Source organism: Hoplias malabaricus, chromosome 3 (genome assembly GCF_029633855.1).
Source record: "Hoplias malabaricus isolate fHopMal1 chromosome 3, fHopMal1.hap1, whole genome shotgun sequence".
Taxonomy (NCBI): Eukaryota; Metazoa; Chordata; class Actinopteri; order Characiformes; family Erythrinidae; genus Hoplias; species Hoplias malabaricus.
Genome location: NC_089802.1, coordinates 68,311,477 through 68,336,242, shown reverse-complemented (window position 1 = coordinate 68,336,242; position 24,766 = coordinate 68,311,477). Strand labels below are relative to the sequence as shown.

Below are 24,766 nucleotides of genomic sequence, written 5' to 3'. Positions count from 1 at the left end.
GACAATTTTATTAAGGAATTTAAATTAAGACAATTTTTCTGTAGTACCTGTGCAGCCCAGATGTTGTCCAGGTCTTGTAAAGTGAGTGCCTTTTCTTTAATGACAAATCTCAAGATCTTCTCTAGCTTCTCCACATACTGGGGCTGGTGCAGACTGTCCCTCAGCACAATGGACAGAATATTATTCTGCTGAATCCATTCCTAACAATGAGAAATGATAAAGAATTCAAGAGCATTGAAAAAGTAATAAAAAAGTACAACATATTAGAAGAGCTGTCCAGTCAATGTTGACACTACACTTAATTCTAGTTCTTGTTAACAGGTCCTAACCATTATTATTCATACTATGCACTGATTCAAAACAAACAAAGCTAGTGAACAAAAGACAACATTTATTAGAGCATTTTGCATGCTATCCAAGAAGTAGGAAAGTAGTTAATTTATACTGAAATCCTGCTACAGTATAGAAAGCCTAAAGTATTTTTCAAGCCACATATATGCATTGCCAATTAACTACTCTTACCGCCATACGTTCAGCAGTGAGCCACTCCTCCTCTTCTGGGTTACCATGGCGATGAGTGTAATATGAAACACTTGAGATAACCTTATTCACCTCATTAAGTGCATTCATTTTTCCATTAAAAGAAGAAATTTGCAATAACCTGTGAAAATACGAAATGATGTAATTCATTTGTTACGTACTTGGAGAATCAAAATATAATTAAATTAAAAGAAACCAACCAACCAAACAAACCCTAAAATCAATTTTCTCCTTTTTAATTTTTTAATTTATGCCCTTGGTCTTACTGAGCATGATTCATCAAATCATTTAAAATATAAAATGCTTGATATTGATCATTAAATGTGGAATGATTTTCTTTTTACCATCAGTAGGTGTTCTGATTTATAAAAATTACAATGTAGACACTCGCGTTTTTGCTACATTCACACACCAGGTAAACGTGACACAAATCAAAGTAGTTTGAACAGATAATGCTCCCCAACATATCGACATGCTCAAAAGATGTTTAAAAACCCTGACCTGTGTTCTACTGTGCAGTGTGCTATATTGCAAATCAACCTGTTTTTCCATAAAGATACTCAATGTGCACAATATAATACAAAGATTTAATATAACATTAAAAAAATAACTAAATCGAAAAAAATCTGTCTTTTTTGCTATTGCTATCTGCTTTGCCTGTATGAACTTGCAGCGGGAATCTTACAAACAAGGGCTCTCCAAAGAGGAGGGTATGAGAGCTAACAAAATGAGTTTGTTAGCTCTCATAGATAGATAGATAGATAGCAGTGAAGCAGGCATACTGCGAAATAAGCTCTTCTCATTTGGGCCACTTTCTCCTTCTGTGTAAATGTAACTTTTAGTCAAAGAAATAAATTAAGACCACCTCATTGCTCAATACGACTGTATTCATTTAATATTTGTCAAATCTGTATGAATGCTGCGTAAATATGGATCTCCTAAAACAAACCCATTCTGTCGGGTTCCCTCCTCTTTGAAGAGTCCATGTTTGTGAAAGACACCCTGTAGGTACACCCTTGGATTAAAGTAAACTGTCATTCTCTGGCCCATAGATAATCAAACTTTTGGAACCAGTTCATGTTTTAATATTCTATTAAGTTTTTATATTGTATTAATCATATACAAAAATCGGGTCATTTTGAGATATGTTGCACATTAAAATTCCCATTAACTTCAAACTAAAGTGTTTTGGGTGGATCTTACAGACATTTCCCTCAGGTGTGTGTGTAAAGCATTGTTCGTTTGCCCATGTGGGTCAGTTTAGGATTATGCTGGATATAGGAAACATTAAAAAGACCGTGTGAAAATCTAAAAGATCAGATCAGAACGTCAGATTGGGGTCATGTTTACCTGCTTTGTGAAGATAAGAAGTTTTTTTTTCTTCTTAGAGAAGAGAGCATTTTAATTTCACTTACCTAAGGATCATTTTTAACCTAAAAATTTCTAAATTCTTGACAGTTTCTTCTTGGCCTGGTACTCTGGATGCCAAATTTTTCAGAGACTTGATGATCATAGAAAGGGCATCATTCTTGGCCTCATTTTTGGCTTCCTTCTTAAGTTCCTCATCAGTGAGGTTCTCCAAAAACTGTGGAACCATCTCTATCACGGGCAAGAAATACTTCTTCACGGTGTGCAATGTCAAAAACTCATAACATTGCCCAAAAGGCCTGTGGAAAGAAGAACAATAATCAAACTGTTACAGGTATTAAAACATTAAAACATTTAAGTCATCTGTGTGTTAAAAGTAGAAATGTGGAATTGGAGATAGAAAAGAATCTTACTTAATGAGTGCTGCAATAATCTGCACATTAAGAGCCTGGCCACTCATGAAACGATCATGCAGAATCTGGAACCCGTTCAGTGTGCCAAACTTGTTTATGAGGTCCACAAGCCACCCCTAAAACACAGAGAGGAAAGTTGTTCCAAATGAATACAGAACCAGTAAAGAATATAAGGTTTGTCATGAGAAAAATCACTCAAAAGCACTCTTATGTTTTCTCATGTGGTTTGTAAGCTACAGTGATGATACCTTAGGTGAACGAGGGTCTGGTGGACGTGCAAAAAGCTCATCATCAGCAAGTTGCGCACCAGCAGGTACACTTTCAGATGGCCGGGTCCCATTGTAGATGTGGAACTTGCAGTGGGGGTTGGTAGCCATGGCTAGCAACTCAAGCAGGGGAAACCAGTCTTGAGATAGCTTGACCACACAGAGCTCCACAAGCCTGTGTGTATTACTGATGATGCACCTCTGCACAACAAAATCAACTGTTTAGCAAATACTATAATAAAATGCCATCACCATAAGGAGTTCATAATATCTCACTGCTCTTGTAATGAGAATAAAACCTTACAGAAACAGATAACGATGCTTACATGTATTTCAAACTTCCAGCCACTCACTGCCTCATCCGTCAGTATTTTCGTAAACGAGATTGTCAGTCCATCTCGAAAAAACCTCTGACAAGCTTCACACTTCACATCAAGCCCTTCAGGATAACGTACAGAGAGAAATACATTTCAGTCATAGAAAAAACACACAATTAACAGGATTGCACTAGCTTTTCCCAATTTCCTGTGGTATAAAAGCCACAATTTGTCCCCTGCATGTAATATAAATATTTATAAAATAAAGCAGTTTAAGTGTGATGGATCCACATTAAGTGTTAAAAATATGAACAGATCAAAATATGTTTTGTATTTGACACATGTGGCTACTGAGCATCATATCCACCAGCTTCTTTTTTCGCAATTGTCTATGCCACCATTTAGAGGCCAGAATATACAAGATTTGAAAAGGTTTGAACTGTACAGACAATGAAAACAAAAACAAAGCTGTATTGCTTTGAAAACAACATATCAGCACTTAATTTCATGTTTTCCGCAAAATATACAACTACATCAATCCTAAAAACATTTCTCAAAAGTTGGTACTGTTCAGAATTGACCAATTTGTTATGCTGCCATTTCATTTCACAACTACTTTTCACGAACGTATCCCATTCGTCCGGCAACCATGTCTTAAGGTGTGATTATGTTGCGTTTTCCCTTTCAAAATGCACCACATCCAAAGTTATACTTCAATAAGAGATTAATAATTATTCTTGATACAGTGCCATATGAAAGATCAGAGGTCATGGTTATTCAGCTTAGACTTGCAACCTTTCCACATGGAAATTATTAATTCTGTTATGCTTCATAAACAGTGAAATTTCCAAATTTAAATTTTGTTGGATGCTGGTTTTGTAAGAAAAGTCATAATCACGGTAACCTACTGACATCACTTTTCTTTTAACATATTTACTTCCTATAAATTTAGATTTTTCTCATTGAGTCCACCCTTCGGGAAATATATTACTTGAAATAGCTTTATCAATTACTACCTTTTTTACTAAGATCTATAGCAGCTTCAAGTAGAACTTCCAGCTCCCCCTTTGGTAAGACTGGAACCACCCAGCGAGGTCTGAGAAGAAGACACAGGACAGTAAGAATCTAAACACAAAATCACACTGCACGAAGACATTAAAAAACAAGGGGGAAAAAAAGGGGACACATACTACTGTATAACTGGATGGCATAATCATTCAGAGATTCTACCAAGTAAATTTTAAAATCACAAACCGGTTGATCATGTCATCCAGCTTAGCCAGGTCTGCATGGGGAAAGGCTGGTTCCTCCTCTCCCTGTGCTTGCTGAGCATCACTCTGCCCCTGCTCCTCTGGTGGACCCACCGGAGATGTTTCATTAGAGGAGTTAGGTGAGGGCGTCTACACAGACATAAAGGGAAGTATATAACACAACAGGAGAAACATAAAATGGTGAACTATATTAAACAGTTTATGTAAAATCTAACATTGAAAAGAAAAAAAATGGCAATTTTTATTCCATTCCCTTCTAAGTGTCAAATGACACTCAAGCTCAGAGGGTGTTAAAGGAAGTATACATTTTCTGGCATTGCAACAATTTCCATGGTGATTTATTAACTTCACTGGTTGCAATCAGTATTTAACAGCTGAGAATTTTCATGACATACATGGACTAAAGTCACGACAGAGATGGGAAAACAAACGATCCGTTCACCAACATGAATCAAAAGTCTTATTCAATGCAAATATTTGAATACACATATTTGAATTTCTAGTAATTGCTCATTCTTTATTCTGGCTAAATGCTACATTCAATATTTTAATCAACAAGAAAAAATAAAACTAGGCAAGCCTAGTTTAACCAGAATGCCATTAGCCATATAGCCATTTTTACAGAGGTTTGTTTAAGTGATTATGTTGTACAGAAAATATGGTGGGCAGGAATAATAAATTCTGAAATGAAAAAAGGAGCACAAACTTATATATTAACACCAGTATCAGTGTTTTTCTTGTTCATTTTATTTAAAAATAAATACTAGATGATCTACCACCAAAAGAACAAAGACGACCAATAACATTTTGTTGATTTTTTTTAGAATTACAATTACTTTTTTATTGACTGTAACAGGTTAGTTAAAGCATGTGAAGTTTAAGGCAACTGTGCACAGGTATATGGAGTTTTATAAACACACTAACGCCACAAAATGCCTCCCCACCACTTCCCTTTAAAATATTTAATGCAAAAGCACACTCACATGAAATAAGAGAAACTCAGCAGTCCTACTCTCTCTGTGAGATATAACAAATGTTAATGTTGCCAAGTTCCAAGCCGTCCTGCTGAGCTTGTGAAAAGCGGAGTAATGTAACTAACATAGAGCCAAACACAGCCCCAGAAACACACACAAATGGTTGTAAATGACCCCATTCAGCTCCACTGGGCGATAATGCTGTGTGAGGCTCTGAGCTTTTATCTTGAGTTGCTGAACCTCGACATGCCCGTGGAAGAAGCCACGATCTGTGCTGAAGGACCTACCATTCTTTGGTTCCAGCTGGCAACGTGCAAACAGTTCCAAATTTAGTTCACAAACTGGAACGTTCCGATTCCTTAATGGTGGAAAAGCGCTATGTGCAATATGGCTAAACCAACCCACAGAAGGTGTAGTAGCGCCACCTTGTGAAATATGGCTGAACTAACAGCAGAAGGTGAAATAACATTCCTACTCGCGCATGCACTTGTTTTTTTTTTTTTTATATAAAATTCCAAGGATGTAGTAGTAGCTCTCCAGACTGTTTGTGTGCTCAGAAGTGGTCTCATGTTTTTACGAAGCCCCAGTGTCAGCATTAAATAAAGTGTCTAGTTCCACTATGCTGGGCTTACTCTCTCTCTCTCTGCTGATGGCAGAGAAAAGGCATATACAGTTGTTTGGAATAAATAAAATGAATAACTAAACGTTTATCCATCCATTATCTGTAACCGCTTATCCAATTCAGGGTCGCGTAACTAAACGTTGAAAAGCATTAACCAAGTTGAGGATGTTTTCTATTCCTGCTCTCTATGTGGGTAATGTTGTCTTTTTTTTTTAGATTACTAATAACTGCTAACTGCATGAAAGTAAACACAGACCCAATGTGTTACAAAACTAAAAAACCTGAGTTACAAACGTGTTTAATGGTAGTTCAAACAGTGAATAAAAATTTACAGACAAGTTAAACTTTAGCCACATACAAACAGTCATTTCTTTCCCCACAAACACATCATTCCACCTTAAAATATGTAAAGATTCTGAAAGTTAAACCAGAGAGAACAGCAGTTCCCCACAATCGTAGTTCCCTTTAAGTGTTCTTGTTTTTAGATTTGCTGTCAAATGCTGTGAATTTCCCACAGTAACATGCATACACACAGGTGCTCATACTTTCAAACCTTACTGTGTGAAATCACAGAGGCATACCTGGTTCTGGGGAAGCAGGGTTTGGCTCTGTCCATCCGGAGCTTGGCTTTGGCCCTGGTTGTCACTGCTCCCCACGGGGGAGCCCCGGGTGGTGGCAGTCATGCTCGACACAGGACAAATCTTTGCAATCTTGTCCGCTTATGTGGCAGGAGCCAGGTGGGAAATCACTGCCTTGAGGGCAGCAAGGTGGAACCAGAGGTCAACTGAGAGCAGCAGCTGAGGCTTAGGCTGAGTTGCAGTGACCATTGCATAACCTGCAAAACACAAGCAGACAGGTGGGTTACCAGTTAACACTGGTGAAGGCAACAAAGCCTTGAAAAGATTGATATTTTGAGTACAGCAAATAGAATATCATTGCTTACGAAATGGCAATTTACATGATGATAATGCATATTTTTTAATTCTCCTATAGACGCAATATCCTGGCACAAAGAGGGTTTATATTGTAACCAGGGTGTTTCCCACTTGTCATTTTTACAATCATATATTCTGAATCTGTGATTTGATATTCAGATTATTTGACACTAATAATGGCACTTTATTGACATAACTATTTGTCGAAATTTTTTTTTTAAAACCAATGAAAAAGACGTGAGCAGTGTACAACGCAACACTTCTGTGCCTTTTCTTTCTTTTTTGATATTTACACATGCAAAACGTTCATGTGTATATTTTGTTGCCCTGTAGTTTTGACACTGTATTGACATTGTAAAGGAAAAGGGATGTACTATACGCCAATTACAGAAACTAAAACAGTTGCCTGAGGTCTGAATTAAATTTCTGTAATATGCTTTAGTCGAAATACCACAAGGATCAAGCCTCACAGCGCAGTTCCTTTACAAGCACAGAATAATCCATGATTTTCATATGCCTTTCCTGTAATACAAAATTTTCAGCTGATTTCACAAAATCCTGTTTAGCATGATTAGCACAAAGCAGCGCTAAAGTAGTACACTATCAGCCTGAGAGCTGACTGATGTGACTAACAAAAAAAAAAAAAGACAGGCCTTTCCTGTCTGTAGGACTCTTGCTTCTTCTGAGATTAAATGCCAGGGCCTGGAACCAGCTGCTCTTGTCCATCCTCTCCTCACAAACTGAGCCACAGGCACATTATGAAATAGAAATGTGGCCCAAGCTCATACAGATCGCTTGAAGTACGACAAGCTCTCTAACACAGTTCAGTCAAGTTCAACAGTGTTAAAACACCTTACTACTATCTAGGCTTATTTCATCATGATAGCCAATACAGAGCAACTGTTTTTCTAATCTGCCAACTCACTCACCAAAGTGTTAAAATGATGTTGTAATTGACACAGGGTCTATGTTCTCCTATTGCTGGTTTTGCTGTGCAGGCATGGTATTTCGTTGTCACCATACACTGCACCATGCTATTTATAGAGAGCTGAACAGCTCTGCTGATCTGTGTCACTGGTGCATTTATATAGAGTGCTTGAAATATCCAAATAATATGGTAAATACTTTGTTTAATAAAATGTACAATTAATACATTCAACCTAAAACCTAACCTTTTGCAGTCTCTTGCTGGTAGAATCATGGGTTTTAGTGGTAGTGACGTCAAGATGAAATATAAGCCCTTTCCCCTGATTTCCTTCATGAGATCCAGCTTGGGGCTAAAATGATGTCTGAAATTCCCTAGCACCCAATAAAGCTTTGGCAAAGACCAGTGTACAGTGTTTAGTATGAAGAAATGCAGAGATCAAATTTTATATGATTGTTACAAATGAATGAACATAAAGCATAAAGTAGCTGTTACTAAATGGAATGTTTTAAGTGAAGTAAATATTTGTGATAAAATATCAGAGAATTTTTCTACTCAAAATAATCAATACTGCAAACCTACAAATGTGGGAATATGGGAACCTGGCCGATAAACGTTCAGCATTACGCTATCAAACGCTATCTAAAAGAAGGAAGAGTACTGTAAACATCCTGACAAATCTCAGATGTTACACAAAGTCAGATATAAGTAGAGTAGATATCATGAGGATGGAGTTATCCATACCTGTCTATCAGAATGGCTTATTTTGTTACATTTCAATTTTCTCATTTGTTCCATTCTCAAAATACAGTTTGAAAGAAATTAAAAAAAAAAAATTAGTCATAACGTCCACAATCACAATGTTTATTACTTGTTAAATACAATCCTGATACTGGAGAAAATTTGTCCTGAGAAAGTTTGTTGGCTGTCCCAAAATATCCAACCTTACAGTTAAAATAAAAGCCCATTCTCAGCAGTCAGTAGGCCTCTAAATATTCACCTGCCTCACTATCTGTTATTAAAACAGCTCTTACTGCAGTAACAACACGACACTACAAACTACGGTACACTCATTTTTTTGCATAATTCTTCATTCGTACAGATCTCTGGTTATACACAGTGTTGACCAGAGGAGGGTAGGTCCTTTGAGTCTTGGTTTTCTCAAGGTTTGTTCCTCATGCTCTGAGGGAGTTTTTCCTTGCCACTGTCGCCTTGGTTTACACACAGATTTCTTGATATTAATTTCTTGATGTAAAATTTACAAACTTACAAAACTTGTTATTATAGTTTTAAAAGAAAAGCCTTCTAGACATTGTATAGTGGGTATACCAAAATTTCATTGTTAATGGTTTATTCATTCATTATCTGGAACCACTTATGCAGTTCAGGGTCGCGGTGGGTCCAGAGCCTACCTGGAATCATTGGGCGCAAGGTGGGAACACACCCAGGAGGGGGCGCCAGTCCTTCACAGGGCAACACAGACACACACACACACCTAAGGACACTTTTGAGTCACCAATCCACCAGTTTTTGGACTGTGGGAGGAACCCGGAGGAAACCCACGCAGACACAGGGAGAACACACCAACTTCTCACAGACAGTCACCCAGAGCAGGAATTGAACCCACAACCTCCAGGACCCTGGAGCTGTGCGACTGAGACACTACCTGCTGCGCCACCGTTCCGCCCGTTAAGGGTTTAATCATTATTTAATACGTGCAGAGTATTTAAATTACTCAACTCCACAAAGATATAATATCACTAGTTCTACATAATTTTCATTTTGATTATCCTGCCCTCATAATGAAAATCTGACAACATAATTAATTTACCATTAAAAAAAATGGTGATCTCTTTCCTGTGTCATTAATAACTCTTACAAAATAAACATCTCCAAAGCTCAGTGTGCATAACTATCTAAACAACAGCAGAGTCATTTCATGGCCATTTCTTCCTGGTTAGCTGCAAATAAACAATATCCTGTTGAAGTGGTCTGTCTGGAGACTGTATATAACCTTTATGCCTGTCTTTGTTGTTAGCTAATGCTAACTGGCTAAAACTGAACTCATTTCATCGTGCTCAAATTTGCCACTTACAAAGACATTAATGACATTTAATGTGTAGCACTGCATGGTGGTGAAATTATTTAATAGCCTTTAATAGCCTATTAGCTCATAGGCTAAAGTTCCACTGGTGACAACTCACCATTTATCCATACTTTATTCACAATGAATCAGTGTGCAGCACAATACTGTTTGGTACAGTGCTAGTTCTGATAAAACTGGCAAGCTGACTAACCCAGTTCTTCATCCTTCTCACAGTGTTCAAAAGTCAACAAAAAGCTACAGGTTATTGGTGGTTTGTGTGTAACTTATTAGGGGATATTATAGGCTGTTTAGGAGCAAGGCTGGGAGCACATTTGGGATTTATGTAATTGTAATATGCTTTACTGGTGGTTCACATTTAAACATTTATGTTCTATCACATTTTTCCTAACATTATCGAAGACGTGTCTTATGATATTTACCACTATCATTTTATAGCTCCGGTCTATTTGTGTCAACACCCATTTTAAAAATTGCTTTATAAAATGTTTTAAGGTATTGAACAAATATTGAACAGGCCAAATTAACCAATAATATATTTTAATATAAATCTAAAACTTTTTTGTGCTACTGAGACCGCTAACTAGATTAGCACATTGGCTAACAATAGGGCTAGACCTAAGTATTCAGCTATTCTGACATTTGTTTGTTGGGTAGATATTCGGTTTTTAATTGAGAGATTCTAGTTTTTTATTTAACTAAATATAGGCTATTCATTAAGGCAATGCTCCACTCCACCAGCATTCACATTCTCCAGCACTAAAAAGTGCTCTGCTCTTGAAAACACCCTCACTCCACATAAAAGTCCTTGTACAAATAAACCTAAAACCAAATGAAGAGTGGCGACGTCACAGTTCATTTTACCGGCTTCATAACTCACTTAGACAATATCCCCAAAGCTCAGGTTGACCCGTGCATACACTTTGCTTTTAGTGGCATAGCATATTCATAAGTGAGCGAGGCTACAGAGAGAAGTCGCACGGTGAGCCGCAAGTGCTCTGAGGAAAGCATCCTAGAGATAGGCATTTTAAAGCAAGCATTGTAATCCAATACACATACATAGTGGAATATTCGTTTAATATTACTGCTGAAGCTCTGACGTCCTAAAAATGGCATGAGGGACAGCCCCTAGCTAACACCCACATAAGATCCCTTTAATAACGAGGTCCAATTACATTTATTCATTCATTCATTAAAAAATAATAAATAACAATAGTTAGTCGGGTTTTTTTTTTTTGCTGTTCAATGATTTAAACAGTACTGCACACTGCTACATTTGTGCTTAAAAAGGTCCTTTCCAGTAACATATATACATACATACATAAAAACACATACATACATATACACACACATATATATATATATATACATTTTTTTTTTTTACCTTGCTAACATATATTTGTGCTAGAAGACAAAGAAAAAATTGCAGTGCATGTGAATTTTTGCTTTGAAACTGCAGTGTCGCAAAGCCAGTCTCAAACAGTCAAATTCAGACAGCCAAGGTATCTCACGTAATATAAAAACCAATCCCGTCAACTTGTTGGTCAGGTCTTTCAAGCAGCAGTTGAACAGCAGAGTGGGAAGTGAAGACCGGGGAGGAGACTAAACACAAATTCATGGATCCATGCATACTATGCCTAAAAGATCAATTTTTTGTGTTTATGTAAAACACAATTTATGAATCATAAAAACCACAAATTGAATTACAGCCTGCACGATCAAAATAATGCCCTAAAGGGGAAAAATCAGTTGCTGAATGCCTCAGTGTATCCATTTGGTGTCAACACAATTACAACACTCCTACCAACCTACAAACTGAAACAAAGCAACCCAGTCAACTTGTTTGTGGCCTGCAAAATTCTGAAAGTGTGGGATAAAACATGTCGGTCTGATTTTGTGTGCATCTTACAAAGACTGCAAGCACTCCTCATCTGAGTAACTTCAATCACAACACTTGACCTGCATTTTTGTAAGATGATAAGCAGGGCAAAACAAACTAAATAAGCCTGGAGAAATAGGTGTACTCACTACATGTGATGAAAACAACAAAGGAGAATAAAGAGAACCAAGTAAAAAAAACTGCTAAAAACCATAGCTCACTCTTGGCCTCTCATGCCAAAATGAGCTGTGGCTCATTCCCATTTAAAGGAACAAGAATTGAAACCAGCTATTCTGATCGGGGCTGTGTAGACAGGGTAAGAATTGTGTTGTATGATTTTTTTTGCTGTATACTGACCAAAGCAGTTAACTAACGTTTCATTAAGACCCCAGGCGATTGAGTTAACTTGTTGAAAAGGGGTATAATATACTTACATACATTTAAAAATGTATGGGCTATTATGTATGCAAGTATGGGCCATGTAGTTTATATACAACATATTTATAAACACAAACACACATATATAGAACGATATTAGTGGCAATATGCAATGACAGTCTGGCACTCTACATTCAGCATAAAAATTTAAAACAAGTTCTTTAGTAATTATTAATATCTTATTAGTCCTGGACCTGTTTTAATAACTGCAGCTAGCATCCCAACAGCGTCAGAAAACGCGCAATTAAATATTTTCTCCAATTTATTCAGCCATAGCATAAACTGAATGAAAGCATCAGTGTAGTATTACATCTAAACATTATTTTAAACAGGGGTAGGTTTTAGAGGTTTAAATTGATTGTCTTAAAGGGATTTGGTGCATAAATTAAAAAAAAAATTAATGAATGTAAAAATAAAAAAGGGATAATTACAAATGAAGATTAGACATTAAACAAAAATCTGCCATTACAAAATGACTACCTTCACTTTTTCTCCTTTTAAATTTAAAAACAAAAAAATCCTATTTAAATGTTTAATGCAGCAACGTAAACATTCCAAACCTATGCAAAGCATCAGCACACACATGCTAATAACAGGACTGTCTAGAGAACGGATATACGGATCTCGGGTAACCACATAACCACTTGGTTTTAAAATACCTGGTGGTTCAAGATAATCTTAACACTGTAGGATCTCTATGAAACACTGGTCATCCCAAAGCACTTGCTCTGCCAAGGACAGCTGCTCTGTGTGTATGTCATGCTGTCAGATTCGGCTGCATCCGGTAGACCAACTAACTGAAGCAAACAGAATAGCTAAGGAAAATAAAGTGTTGAGTTTTATTATAAATCTATTACAGCGTATTACCAATTACCAACCAATATTATACACTGTAGTAAATTAGCCTAATGAATTTGAAATGGAAGTATGATTAAATGATATGATGAAATGATCTAAAATGATGGAATGAATCAAAAATATTCAGCTTACTGCACCCATTACATGAGTACCCCAGGAAGGTTTAAAAAAAAAAAAAAAAAAAAAAAAAAAAAAAAAAAAAAAAACTTTTGGTACCAGATTGATTTTAGCTCCTGGTCCCTGAACACTTCCGGTACTTAAATATATTTTGTGCCATGTTTCAGGAAGTGAAATAGAACAACATCCTGTCATGCAGGTGGCTTAATTTGTTCCTCTAATAAGTTTGTTTGTCTCAACCCTTCACATGAAATACATACGTAAAAAGACTGACGCTCCAAAAGAAGCAATCTGCACAGAATTTTAACAGATAACAGCCACAAATGATTAATGTTTCATGTAATTATAACAAAAGGTGAAAACACACAGACAACCCATTAATAAAACAGGCTCATGCCTCTGAATCCCACAGTGTTGGTTAATGAAACCACACATCCACCCTAGCACACTTTAAACACTGAGGATATCTGTGCATGTGTGTTTGAACAGAGTCAGATCAGCTGGTTCTACTGAGCTGAAAACAGGTCAATCCAGTCCACCAAAACAAGACACAGGTACTCACGTGTGTGTATGCATCCACCATGACCAGTTCAGAGTTCACGGCCCGGCCATTAGACCAAACCACGCAACATTCACCAGACTGCTTGTTACATCTAGTGGCCTTCAGATTTCAAAATCTATTTTGAAAGCTATGAAGCCGTTCAAAGCATTTTTAGCACATTATAAGATCTCATTAAACAAATGAAAAAAGTACCCTTGTATTTCGGTCGTTACTTAGAACACAGAAGCACTTTCACTGGTTATATCCTCCAGTGCCACAACCTCCTTCACAGAACAATTCTAGAAACTATTTTAAATATTAATTCTGTATCAAATGTATTTGCTATCTGAGCCACAGTGACTCTTAGAAACCATAGGATTGGTTTAGATTTAAAATATATACACATGCCAGGGTTATTCTATTATTGTAATTGGGATACAAACATGTGAAATGTGAAAACATTAAAATATCTAGGTGCAGATTTTCAGGTCATCACTTGATCAGGTCATTTTTAAAATACCTGTTTGACAATAATTGCAGCTCAACCATAAAATATTAAGAAAGATCTGACAAGATAAATTGTGCAAGGCCTTAGCACAGATAAATGTCTCGGGAATGGATCTACTTTACACAAACATAACACGGAGACGTATCTAATCGTTAAATAAAAATGTGCCAAACGGAGAAGCACTGGTGAATTGAAGTAAGCTGAGCACAACCCACAGTATCTAAGTGTTTCTGAATCAGACGCCCACTAATGTCTGTCTCTGAAGGTCGTCTACTTAATGTTATTTTAAATTGGAACAAAAAGTTTTAAAACTGAGAACATTTCTGGTTCGATATTGTCCGGTCACAATAAGAATATACAACACGAATATACCAGTGATGTATTATGCAACTGGTTGTCACTCGGTACATAACAACACGTCTTGTTTTGTATTTAGCAAATCAAAACAAAAGAATTGACCTATTAAGTCGTCTTTTTTAATCACCCTGATAAGTGACGGCTAGCGCAAGGGCCCGCTCTGGGTTAATTTGAGCTGTATCATGTTAGTAACATGGCTGTTGACAGTTCTCGGTCCGGCCCACTTCAGCTCGGTCTACATGGACAATCCCATCGGCAGCTAAGGCTACGTGAACAAGACATTAACGTCAAAACAATATACGAACGTTACCGTTGTGTTGTTCTTAAGACTAAAGTCACTCCAGTACATGTATTTAAATGTTGTGTGCTCTAAACTGCCGTAAGCAGTCTTCGCGAAGGAAGTTAACTGGCCCGAGGACTGTCGACTATAAAAGATAACCAGATAATTAACATTAGCTAGCAGGTTCCCCTAGCTGACAGGAACTCTAACTTTAATTACTTTACATGCCTCTTTAATGGCTTTGAATGTTGTCAGTACACAGCACCGACATACAGTCAACCGTTCATTTTCTACGTTCAAATGCTATACATTTATCCCACGTATAAACTAACAGGTTAATGTTGTTACACTAGGGCCTTGTTAGCTAGCACACAGGCGGAGTCTATGGCTGAATCTCAAAAAGCTCCCTGGTCCCTACATTGTACACAACACAGGTTAAGAATCTACACCTAAATAAGAACTCAGCAGTGATGCATAGGTCCTAAAGCAATGAGTGACTGAATGTAGATGGATTTTAATTCGACATAAAATGTAATTTGTGAGCGAAGAGGCACATATTTAAATGTCCTACCTAGTGCACTCTTTAAGGTTGAAAGTGATTTGAGACGCAGCCGCTGAGGCCTGGTTCGCTGTGTCGCTAACAGACTCTCCGCTCTAACGTTACTCCACCTCATTAATGGCGCTCGCCGGCCACAGCAGCGTTAGCTGAACTTGCTAGCAACTTCAAAGCATTTGCTCTCAAACCTGACAAGTCTACCGTGTTGACATCTCACGATTTGAGCCGTGACTGACCTTGACATTTGTCCCAAAACTCTCAAGTGTCTTCCTCCGACTGCTGGGCAATGAACAGCTTGGTCGGAGACATGTCAGCCATTTTGCTTAAATAAAATACAACAGACAACCGGCTTCTACACCCATTAACGTTTGCTAACAGTTGTTAATTCTAAATCGGACATAGCAGGGAGCTGAATGGTTTTGGAGTCTTTCTTTAAAACAGAGCTCATGTCACGGCGTTTATAAACGAGCCGTCATCACCCTAACAAAAGAAAAGCAGCCGAGCTAAGGTTTATTATCAAAATAAATGCAAGCTCATTTGCTAGCGGCTAATGTTACTCACCCAGAAATTAGATGCGACTTCCTTATGTCCACTAGTCCAGTTTATTTCGAGATCACACAAACCGAGGCATAAAAAACGCGTAAGGAATAAGATTTTGGAGCATGCATTAGTGTGGTAGGGTGCTCCTGCTTCCTTGAATTTCTTGTCTCCTGTCTGGGTGTTTTTCCTGCGTCACCAGTAGCCCCCCTAACGCCACTAGAGTCTCCAACACTCGTAGCTGACAATTCAGACAATCCAGTCACCAGCAGGACCTCAATATGGCGGCAGCGCAGGCTCGGACAGACATGCACACACAAACATGACAAAAATGTAGGTCTGCATGCTCGCAAACACAACTTTTTAACGTCAGCTACGTAGGGACATTTGTACTGATTTGCTTCGGAGCGTTTTCCCTCGCCACAACTGAGCAACGCTGGGTCGCAGCTCGTCTCCCTCAGAGCTTCTCTGATGAGTTTGTGGGACTTCTGAGGCTACGCCACTATCGTTACAAACTACAGGGTTTAGTTCAGTGAAGAGCCGATGGACGTTATGAATTGTTTATCCATTTATATTTGTTTTTTTTTATATATTTGCGGATTTTGCAAATTCGGACAATAATCTCAGATAAATATGTATTGATTTTTTTTACGTCCATATCGAACATTTCATTGCGTGATAACGTGTAGTTTTAACCAAAATGGGTTTTAATACCATCAATATGCTGTCACTGTTATTGACACACAAACCTTTTTGCAGTCTTTCATCCATCCATCCAGAAGCGTAAATCCTAAATTCAGTTATCAAGTACGCATTTATTTCAACGTTGTACACTTTATAACGTCACGTTTGCCTTGGAAGTAGGCGTTTATTTATTTGTGTATAAGCTACTAATGAATTATTAATAGCGTACTTCAACTGCTCTATATCCACTACTATATATTTGTGTGTGTCGATTCTATAGCGTCCTTGGGTGTCTAGAAAGGCGCAATACCTGAATAAACTTAAGTTGACTAATTAATTAATTTAAAAAAAAGACGTTTTACCACACCAATAATCGTTGTATGAGGCTACAGGAGGGTGAATACCAAGACGCTATGGAAATATCACCATCTGGTGGCTGAAAGCATAATTACAACGTATCTTTTCGTATTATTTTACAACGTATCGAATTCTTCATCCCAAAGGCAGCATCCCTGCTTCATCCAGTGCAAATAATGTCAGCTAGAGAGGAACTGCTTTAGCTTGAATTCAAAGGAAGTTTACTTTATCAACACATGAAAGGAAATATATACTTTTTTTTAAAAAAAGAAAAAGAAGAAAAAAAATCATACTGAGGAGTACCTTCATTATTTTCAGAGAAATTTTCACTAGGAAAAATTATGAAATGAAGTTGTCACATGACTGAGTTCATTTATGTTTATGCACACACCAATTCTTCATTTCACTCGCATAATGTACGCACCATTGAAACATTTACACACAATAAAATAACCCTCAGTTTCCATCTTCTTGGGATAAACATAAAACAATAATACTCTTAAGACAACACGTTTCTGAAATGGTGGATCCAGTTAATGGGTATTCTGTCCCCCCCACCCACACCACAAATCAAAATTTGAAGACAATTTTACAAACACGTCACTTCACAGGGCATGAGAAAAGCTGTCCGTTCAGAGGGTCACCCGGAGGTGCGGGGATGTGCATAGGTGTCAGTCTGTTTCCCCTGTCTCTGGACAAAACGCTTCTTGTTTATTGTCATTGTTGTTACTGGTCTTCCAAGTGACCTAGGTGTTCTCCTCGGTAGATGAGAAAAGTTGGACACAGGTAACACCAAACACACTGCAATCTCGAACCATTTCTGAAGGATTCACTTGGAGAGAAAGAGAGGAACTAAGAGACAGAAGGAAGGAGAGAGAGAGAGAGAGAGAGAGAGAGAGAGAGAGAGAAAAAGAGAGCACCCATCTTCTCTATTGTCCTTTGTGCAAACTGAGAGTTGTAAACAAACAGGAATGAATGAGAGAGGGGGACCCACAGCACTGTTTAAAGTCAATGAGTTTCCAACACATTTTCTGTTCAGTGCGTGCAGATGGTATTCTAAAATAAATAAAAGAAAGGGCTTGGAGGATTGTGGCACGGCCGAGTCAACTGTGCTTATCAACTGTCCAGGGGTAGGACACCAAGACCTTACCCAAGGAATGTGGGATTGTACTGGGTTGGATTGTATAGGGGTAAACGAATGTGGGGGATGAGGGTTATCTTCTTGACCCAGTCTGAAGCACCAGTGGCCAGAGGGTTAAGACTGGGCAGGGACACCTTCTCAATCACCCAGGGTAGAGCCCCTGACGCCACCTCACCAACCCCCCCACCAACAAAGTACTGTGCTCATCATTGCTCTAAGACGCCGTCTCTTTCATTCCAAAACAAAGTATAAAATATCAATCCCCTAGCTATACGTACAGGACCATATTCTTTTTATATTCATATTTATATATTTATATGCTTTGATATATACAAAACCACGCCTTCACAGTCCCACAGAAGGATCATGATGGTGTCACCACTTGGACCATAGGTCTTGAGAGTCTTATAGCGACATGGGTGTGGCTCTTGTCTTTTCTTTTCTTTTTATTTTTTATTCTTTTCATTTCTTTCTTTCTTGCTTGCCTTTTTTTTTTTTTGGAAGAGGAGGGGTGAGACTGGGCCACGTTGGTGTATGGGTCATGGCAGCATCCTGCAGACTTCACTAATACACCCAGGACACTGGCACCCACTGAGCAGTGGTGGACACCAGGTCAATGGCCTCTTCCAGCAGCCGGATGGTGTCGTCGATCTCGTTGTTGATAATGGTCATGTCGAAGTAGTGAGCATAAGACTTTTGCAATGCCTCCGATTCTTTCTGCAACCTCTGCAGAGATTCATCCTATTAAAGATAAGGGTGGGAAAGAGAGATGAGTGTAAGCCAAAATCAAACAAAGTAAGTAGTGATGCTCTTGAGAATGAGCCTTTGATTTGTCAATTAGCAATAACATTTAGGGATTCACAAAGATATTGGAATCATACTGGTATCAGCAGATGCATGTATTAAACAAATTTTGGCATTGGATATATTAGTCAAACTTATTTTACTCAGAGAGAACTCTGAAAGAACATGATGTTATTTTTCCCCCATTACACTAATAAAGTTGACTTAGCAGATACACTATATTGCCAAAAGTATTCATTCACCCCTCACTGGGTTTACAGGATGTGGATGCCACCTGTCCAACAATCCAGTCGTGAAATTTCCTCGCTACTAAATATTCCACAGTCAACTCAACCGTCAGTGGTATTATAACAATGTGGAAGCGACTGGGAACAACAGCAACTCAACCACGAAGTGGTAGGCTATGTAATGACAGAGCAGGGTCAGTGGATGCTCAGACATGCTAGAGTCAATCACTACAGACCTCCAAACTTTGTGGTCTTCAAATTAGCTTAAGAACAGCAAGTAGAGAGCTTCATGGAAAGGGTCTCCATGGCAGAGCAGCTGCATCCAAGTCTTAAATCACCAAGCACAATGAAAAGCATCATATGCAGTGGTGTGAAGCACATGGCCATTGGACTCTAAAGTAGTGGAGAGGTGTTGTATGGAGTGATGAATCATGCTTCTCCATCTGGCAATCCAATGGATGCGTCTGGGTTTGGCAGGTTTGGCTCGGCCCCTTAGATTCAGTCAAAGGAACCAAGAGATTTTGGACAGTTTCATGCCCCCAACTTTGTGGGAACATTTTGGGGATGACCCTGTTCTGTTCCAACATGACTGTGCTCCAGTGCACAAAGCAAGGTCCATAAAGACATGGGTAATGGAGTTTGTTGTGGACGAACTTGACTGGCCTGCACAGAGTCCTAACCTCAACCTGATAGAACACCTTTGGGGTGAATGAGAGCAGAGACTGTGAGCCAGGCCTTCTTTTCTCATCAGTGTCTTATATTACTAATGCGCTTCTGGAAGAATGGTCAAAAATTACCATAAACACACCCTGAAACTACCTGCAAAGTGTGGGTTGACATCATATGGATTAAGAATGGGATGTCATTCAAGTTCATATACATGGGAAGGCAGACGAGCGAATACTTTTGATAATATAGTTTATGTACTTTTATATATTAAAATATTAAATACTTGCATTGCCATACATTTTCCATAGCTGTGTATCCCTATTGGTGTAAGCTCACTTTTATATGGCACACAGAAAATCTACCAATTTCTATTTACTATATACACACACATGCCACTACAGAATGGATATGGGAAGCACTTACACAAGACACCTTTACAGAAATGTTGCACATCAATGTTAAAAACACTCATACACAGGTCCCCTACATGTCAAATACTTACAGGCAGTTTTCTACACCACCTGGGGAGCTGAGTGCAGTGAATGGAAATGCCAAGGAAATAAGCACACAAAAATAACATGCAAACTCATTGAAACATGCAACAAAAAAAAGTTTGAGACAAGGACACAATTAAGTCTGGCAAATTTGGGGAATTGGTGACCTTTCTGGTGGAAAAATGTAATTGTATAAAGTGTGCAGAACATTTTGTAATATGGGTTTTGCTGTGTTCCAGAGTGGATTCATCTGATGATCGTGAGCATGTTCATGTTGAAAGAGTATTTCAAGAGAATTTGATCAGAGCTCAGTGAGGGAAATGTCTTTTACCCTGTGGAGTTACCCTTATTTGGAATGTACTTTATGAAACTTAAATGCTTGCTTTTGTGCCCCATAAATAATATGTAGAAATGCAAGTACCTGCTGCTCGATTTATAATGCAATATAAAATTCAATTTGGGTAAGAGATTTAGGTAAAACAAAGTGTAGATAACACAAAGCTACACATGGATAATGAAATAATAAGATATATTTCTGTCTTGAAAAATAACCCATTTAACATGGAAGAAAAAAGGTCAAAAGCTTACTTCAGTCTCACAGTAGTCCTTTTAAGTTGGAATGGAACGGAATGATCAATGTCAAGCTTAACTGAGCCTTGGAAAGGTGCACATTTAAGGTGGAATGAAATTTTTGAATTAGAAGTTATCTTCAGCCTCAAATTTTTCCATTTTAGAGGGAATCCAACATTCAAATTAGAACATTATCTAGGTTATTTTTTGTTTGTTTACGGTATATTGGGTGGGGTCCATTTTTCTCCTACAACGTGGACAACAAAGATGCTCACTCCACTTCCCACAAGCCAGTATTCCTGCCCCCCACTTCATGCCTTGGACCACCTTTTTAAAACCAGTGTGTGAAACATTTTAGCAATATTTTGCTAAAATGCCACCATGCGGCATGATGGCTTGGTGGTTAGCACGTTCGCCTCCCAGCGCTGGGATCTTGGGTTCAAGTCCCATCTGGGTGGAGTTTCCATGTTCTCCCCGTGTCTGCGTGGGTTTCCTCCGGGGGCTCCGGTTTCCTCCCACAGTCCAAAAACATGGAGGGTAGGTGAACTGGCTTCTCTAATAACTGTCCTGGTGTGTGAATGAATGTCTGTATGTGTGAGCCCAGATATGGATTGGCGCTCTGTCCTGGGTTAAACCCTAGTGCCCGATGCAGTCCTCCAGGTGGACGGTCGTTTCTGGTTGAGAGTACGCTGTGCGCGTTTGGCTGCCGCTTCTCGCCTGTGTGTGTGTGTGAATTGAGCGTTCTGAGCAGTGTAGATTGTAAAGCGTCCTTGGGTGTCTAGAAAGGCGCTATATAAGTGTAACAATAATAATAATTTTGTAGCTTTTGAAAATGTAGCACAATTTCTTTCAATTTTAAACATCTTACATTACAGTGCAGATTTAATGCCATTGAGCAAGCATAATCAAGTAAGACATCCAACAGATGGAAACTTATATACAGCCATGGGATGTGTATATAAGAATGGTGCTTACCTCATTCATACCAGGGGTGATAGTAGGTGCAGCGATGAAAACAACATAGGGAGCAAATTCGGCTGTCCGCAAAACTTTCAGTGCCTACAAGAAGCCATACGCTCATCAGTAACATTAAAGATTATGGGGCAAAATAACTGGCTGCTGGTCAGCAAATCTGGTACCTGTGGTTCTACATCAAGGATAGAGACCATGCCCTGCTCGTGGATCTTGCGGATAGTCTCCAGCCGTGTGCCATACATTGCGTCCTCATGGCTGCCGTACTCCAGGTACTCATTGTTTGAGATGTCCTGCATCATCTGATCATGAGACACAAAGTAGTAGTTTTTGCCATTCTCCTCATCCTTCTTAGGGGGTCTGGTTGTGTCTGTTATGGCAAAAATAAAATAATATTATTAAGGTAAAAAAAAATTATTCTTAATATTAGGGACATTTGTTTTAACATTTTACAAAATGCAGTTGTTAAATATGTATGTTTATGAAAGAGAGTAGTTTATCTGTTAGGTATTTAGTACTTTATACATGTTCAAGCTTTTTTTTAATGAATGCTGTAAAAACCATGTGTACCTTAATAACAATTATTTAGACATATTTCTGAATTGACAAGATATAAATTATGTATAAAAAGGTGAAATACAGGGGTTTCCCTGATTAAAGAAAAAAAAATATATAATAATATATATTTAAATAGAGATTAAATATATGTATGTCTGGTTTCTGAAATTTGTGACTTGTAATTAGGTATTTTCTTTAAAAAAAGCTTACATTGTGTGTGTGTCTTGCTCTCTTACAATTTAAAAGAGAAAGCCTGCAATACTCTACACCTTGATTGCAAAAGACTTGTGCAAGTTAAAGAATGAAATATTAATGTCTGTGTCTTGACTGGATGATGATCCCATTCCCATGACTGAAATTACACTGATTGGGCTTTAATGGCAAGTGTAAACAGCACCAATGCAAAGGCCCCCATCTCAATGAACAAATTTCTATTAATCATTTGTGTATGACTTACGTGGAATGGGGTAGGCAAATCTGTCAGGGTGCTTTGCGATTAGTGTATTCTTGATGTGTCGTCTGCCAACGCCATGGGCACCTGCAGATGAAGACAGAGAATAAAGTTTTTTTTCAGCATGAAAGCTGACACCTAAAGTCACCGAAGCATAGACAATAACACATAATACATACCTAATAATACTAGTGTTTTTCTCTTGAATGCAGGCAACTTCACAACTTCTTCATATGTGACAAGGTCTAGTTGGTCAAACACTGCAGGTGAGCAGGGCAAAAGGTGAGAAAGTTAGCTGTTGCGCTGAGATGTGCTGACAGATAAGAGTATGAAACGAGTGGAAGAATATGGTGTCGTATCTCAGTCAAACATCCTGTTCTGTGTGAAATGAGGATGCTTTTGCTTAGGTAGGTGCACAAAATTGATGGCAAAAATATGGACTTGCACAATTTACATTGATAATTCTACATGAGACAACTCTATCCAGAGTGCTTCCATATACAAATGGATGTGTGCTCGTATACTCTTTGAAACAAACACTAGTTTCAAAAGCACCATTACTAGCAGTAACATTTATACAGGACAAGTACATAGTCGGGCAAAAGGGGAGTAACATAGAAAAATGCCTGAAATAGGAAAAATGTTCATTTGTATGAGTTACAAAAATTAATGACAAATTTTACTTTCTAATATTACTCAACAACACTGAAATGTTAAAAGATAAAAAGCGAAACAAACTGACAGTGTTAGTCAGTTGCTGTACTTACATGCAAGGAGGCCATTAAGGGGAGACGGCATGAAAAACGGACAAGGGGAGGAGGGGTAGTGGGGCATTGAAATTGGTTAAACAAATATTACAAACAACTGAGCTGCCATGGCAACACTGCCTGCTGCTGTAGTTGCAGGCGCAAAGAAAATAGACACAATACCACATTGCTAATGCTGGAAAGGAAAGTGCATGCTCAGAAAGAGGTTAGGCACATTGGTTATAAAGCCATGCAGTTTTTCAAATACTGAAACTTATTAACTATATATACATATAATACATGACTAAGCATTACACACACCTGAACATATTACTCTGTGGGCCACACAGACAGCTGGGCAGTTATATTGGAGGGATAGGTTTTGTATGTGTGTGTTTGTTTGTGTGAGTAGGCCATGGTGTCTCTGTAATCAGATAATGAGGAAAGTGGGGCGCGGACTGATAAAAGGATTAACATGGTCAAAGGAGCTACACCAACACCAAAGCATGTGCGTTTATGATGTGTTAGTTCATAATCTACACAGACGTGTTAAGTTGGACTGTTCTGACACAAAATACGTAAAAGGCACACTGAGGTAGGACTAAGTTTGGATGACTAGTAAAACTCATATGCTGTTCATCTACACTTACCTGCATTGTGCTTAGCTAGATATTTGTCTTTGTACTGTTTCTTCTTTTTGCCAAACCATGTGCAACTAGCCTGCTGTTCCTGCTTGGTTTTCTCCATCGCTATGCAGGCCACTCGCCTAAAGGTACAGAAATCAAATTATACTTTTAAATAGTACATACTACTGCACAGACCATACACACAAACACTAAAAGGCCTTAAATTTGTGGACACCAGCTCATCTAACAGTTCTTCTGAAATCAAGCCTTTTAATAGGGCTACTCTTTTGGGAAAAGTTTAGTTACTAGATTAATTTCTTAACCCAAGGTTCGTAAACTCCTTGTGGTTCTTGACCTCATCCCGGCGAGACTGCAATTGTGGTTATACAACAAAAATAAACACATGCAAACCCAGGATCGGCCTTGCCATAGCGGTGACAGTTGGAGTTGTTGTTTAATGCCATGGCGCATATGATTAATTGTCAAGTGTAGACCAACCATCCATCATTCCTCACTAAACTCACTGTTTGCATGTTTATATAGCAACAAGAAAGAGAAATCAAAGTGAAACTAAACTGTATGAGTGTGCTGCTTGCAAACACCTCTTCATTGCAAGAAAATAGGGGCAAGGGTACTGAAACAGAGCTTCTATTGAACTACA

The 24,766-nt window shown here is 38.3% G+C and overlaps 2 protein-coding genes across 16 annotated transcripts in view; both read right to left on the bottom strand.

Moving 5' to 3' along the window:
- Positions 1-16,211, bottom strand: part of LOC136690874 (ubiquitin carboxyl-terminal hydrolase 9X-like) — a 38,660-nt gene extending 22,449 nt beyond the window's left edge. For 3 of the 4 annotated variants that reach the window (XM_066662928.1, XM_066662929.1, XM_066662931.1), the window contains exons 1-10: positions 15,831-16,210; positions 6,353-6,606; positions 4,159-4,304; positions 3,921-4,000; positions 2,914-3,026; positions 2,570-2,788; positions 2,322-2,437; positions 1,956-2,207; positions 523-661; positions 48-200 (exon numbers count right to left, since the gene is read on the bottom strand). In XM_066662928.1, the coding sequence (XP_066519025.1) occupies positions 48-200; positions 523-661; positions 1,956-2,207; positions 2,322-2,437; positions 2,570-2,788; positions 2,914-3,026; positions 3,921-4,000; positions 4,159-4,304; positions 6,353-6,454 (1,320 nt within the window). In that variant the 5' untranslated portion in view covers positions 6,455-6,606; positions 15,831-16,210. Of the gene's footprint in view, positions 1-47; positions 201-522; positions 662-1,955; positions 2,208-2,321; positions 2,438-2,569; positions 2,789-2,913; positions 3,027-3,920; positions 4,001-4,158; positions 4,305-6,352; positions 6,607-15,830 lie in introns of all 4 variants that reach the window. The other variant, XM_066662930.1, reaches the window with a different exon arrangement.
- Positions 16,212-17,059: 848 nt separating this feature from the next.
- caskb (calcium/calmodulin-dependent serine protein kinase b) overlaps positions 17,060-24,766 on the bottom strand; it is a 63,994-nt gene continuing 56,287 nt past the window's right edge. For 8 of the 12 annotated variants that reach the window (XM_066662816.1, XM_066662817.1, XM_066662821.1 and 5 more), the window contains 6 exons: positions 24,130-24,245; positions 22,913-22,993; positions 22,740-22,820; positions 21,892-22,094; positions 21,728-21,811; positions 17,061-18,729 (listed from right to left, as the gene is read on the bottom strand). In XM_066662816.1, the coding sequence (XP_066518913.1) occupies positions 18,553-18,729; positions 21,728-21,811; positions 21,892-22,094; positions 22,740-22,820; positions 22,913-22,993; positions 24,130-24,245 (742 nt within the window). In that variant the 3' untranslated portion in view covers positions 17,061-18,552. Of the gene's footprint in view, positions 18,730-21,727; positions 21,812-21,891; positions 22,095-22,739; positions 22,821-22,912; positions 22,994-24,129; positions 24,246-24,766 lie in introns of all 12 variants that reach the window. The other 4 variants (XM_066662824.1, XM_066662826.1, XM_066662828.1 and 1 more) reach the window with 2 other exon arrangements.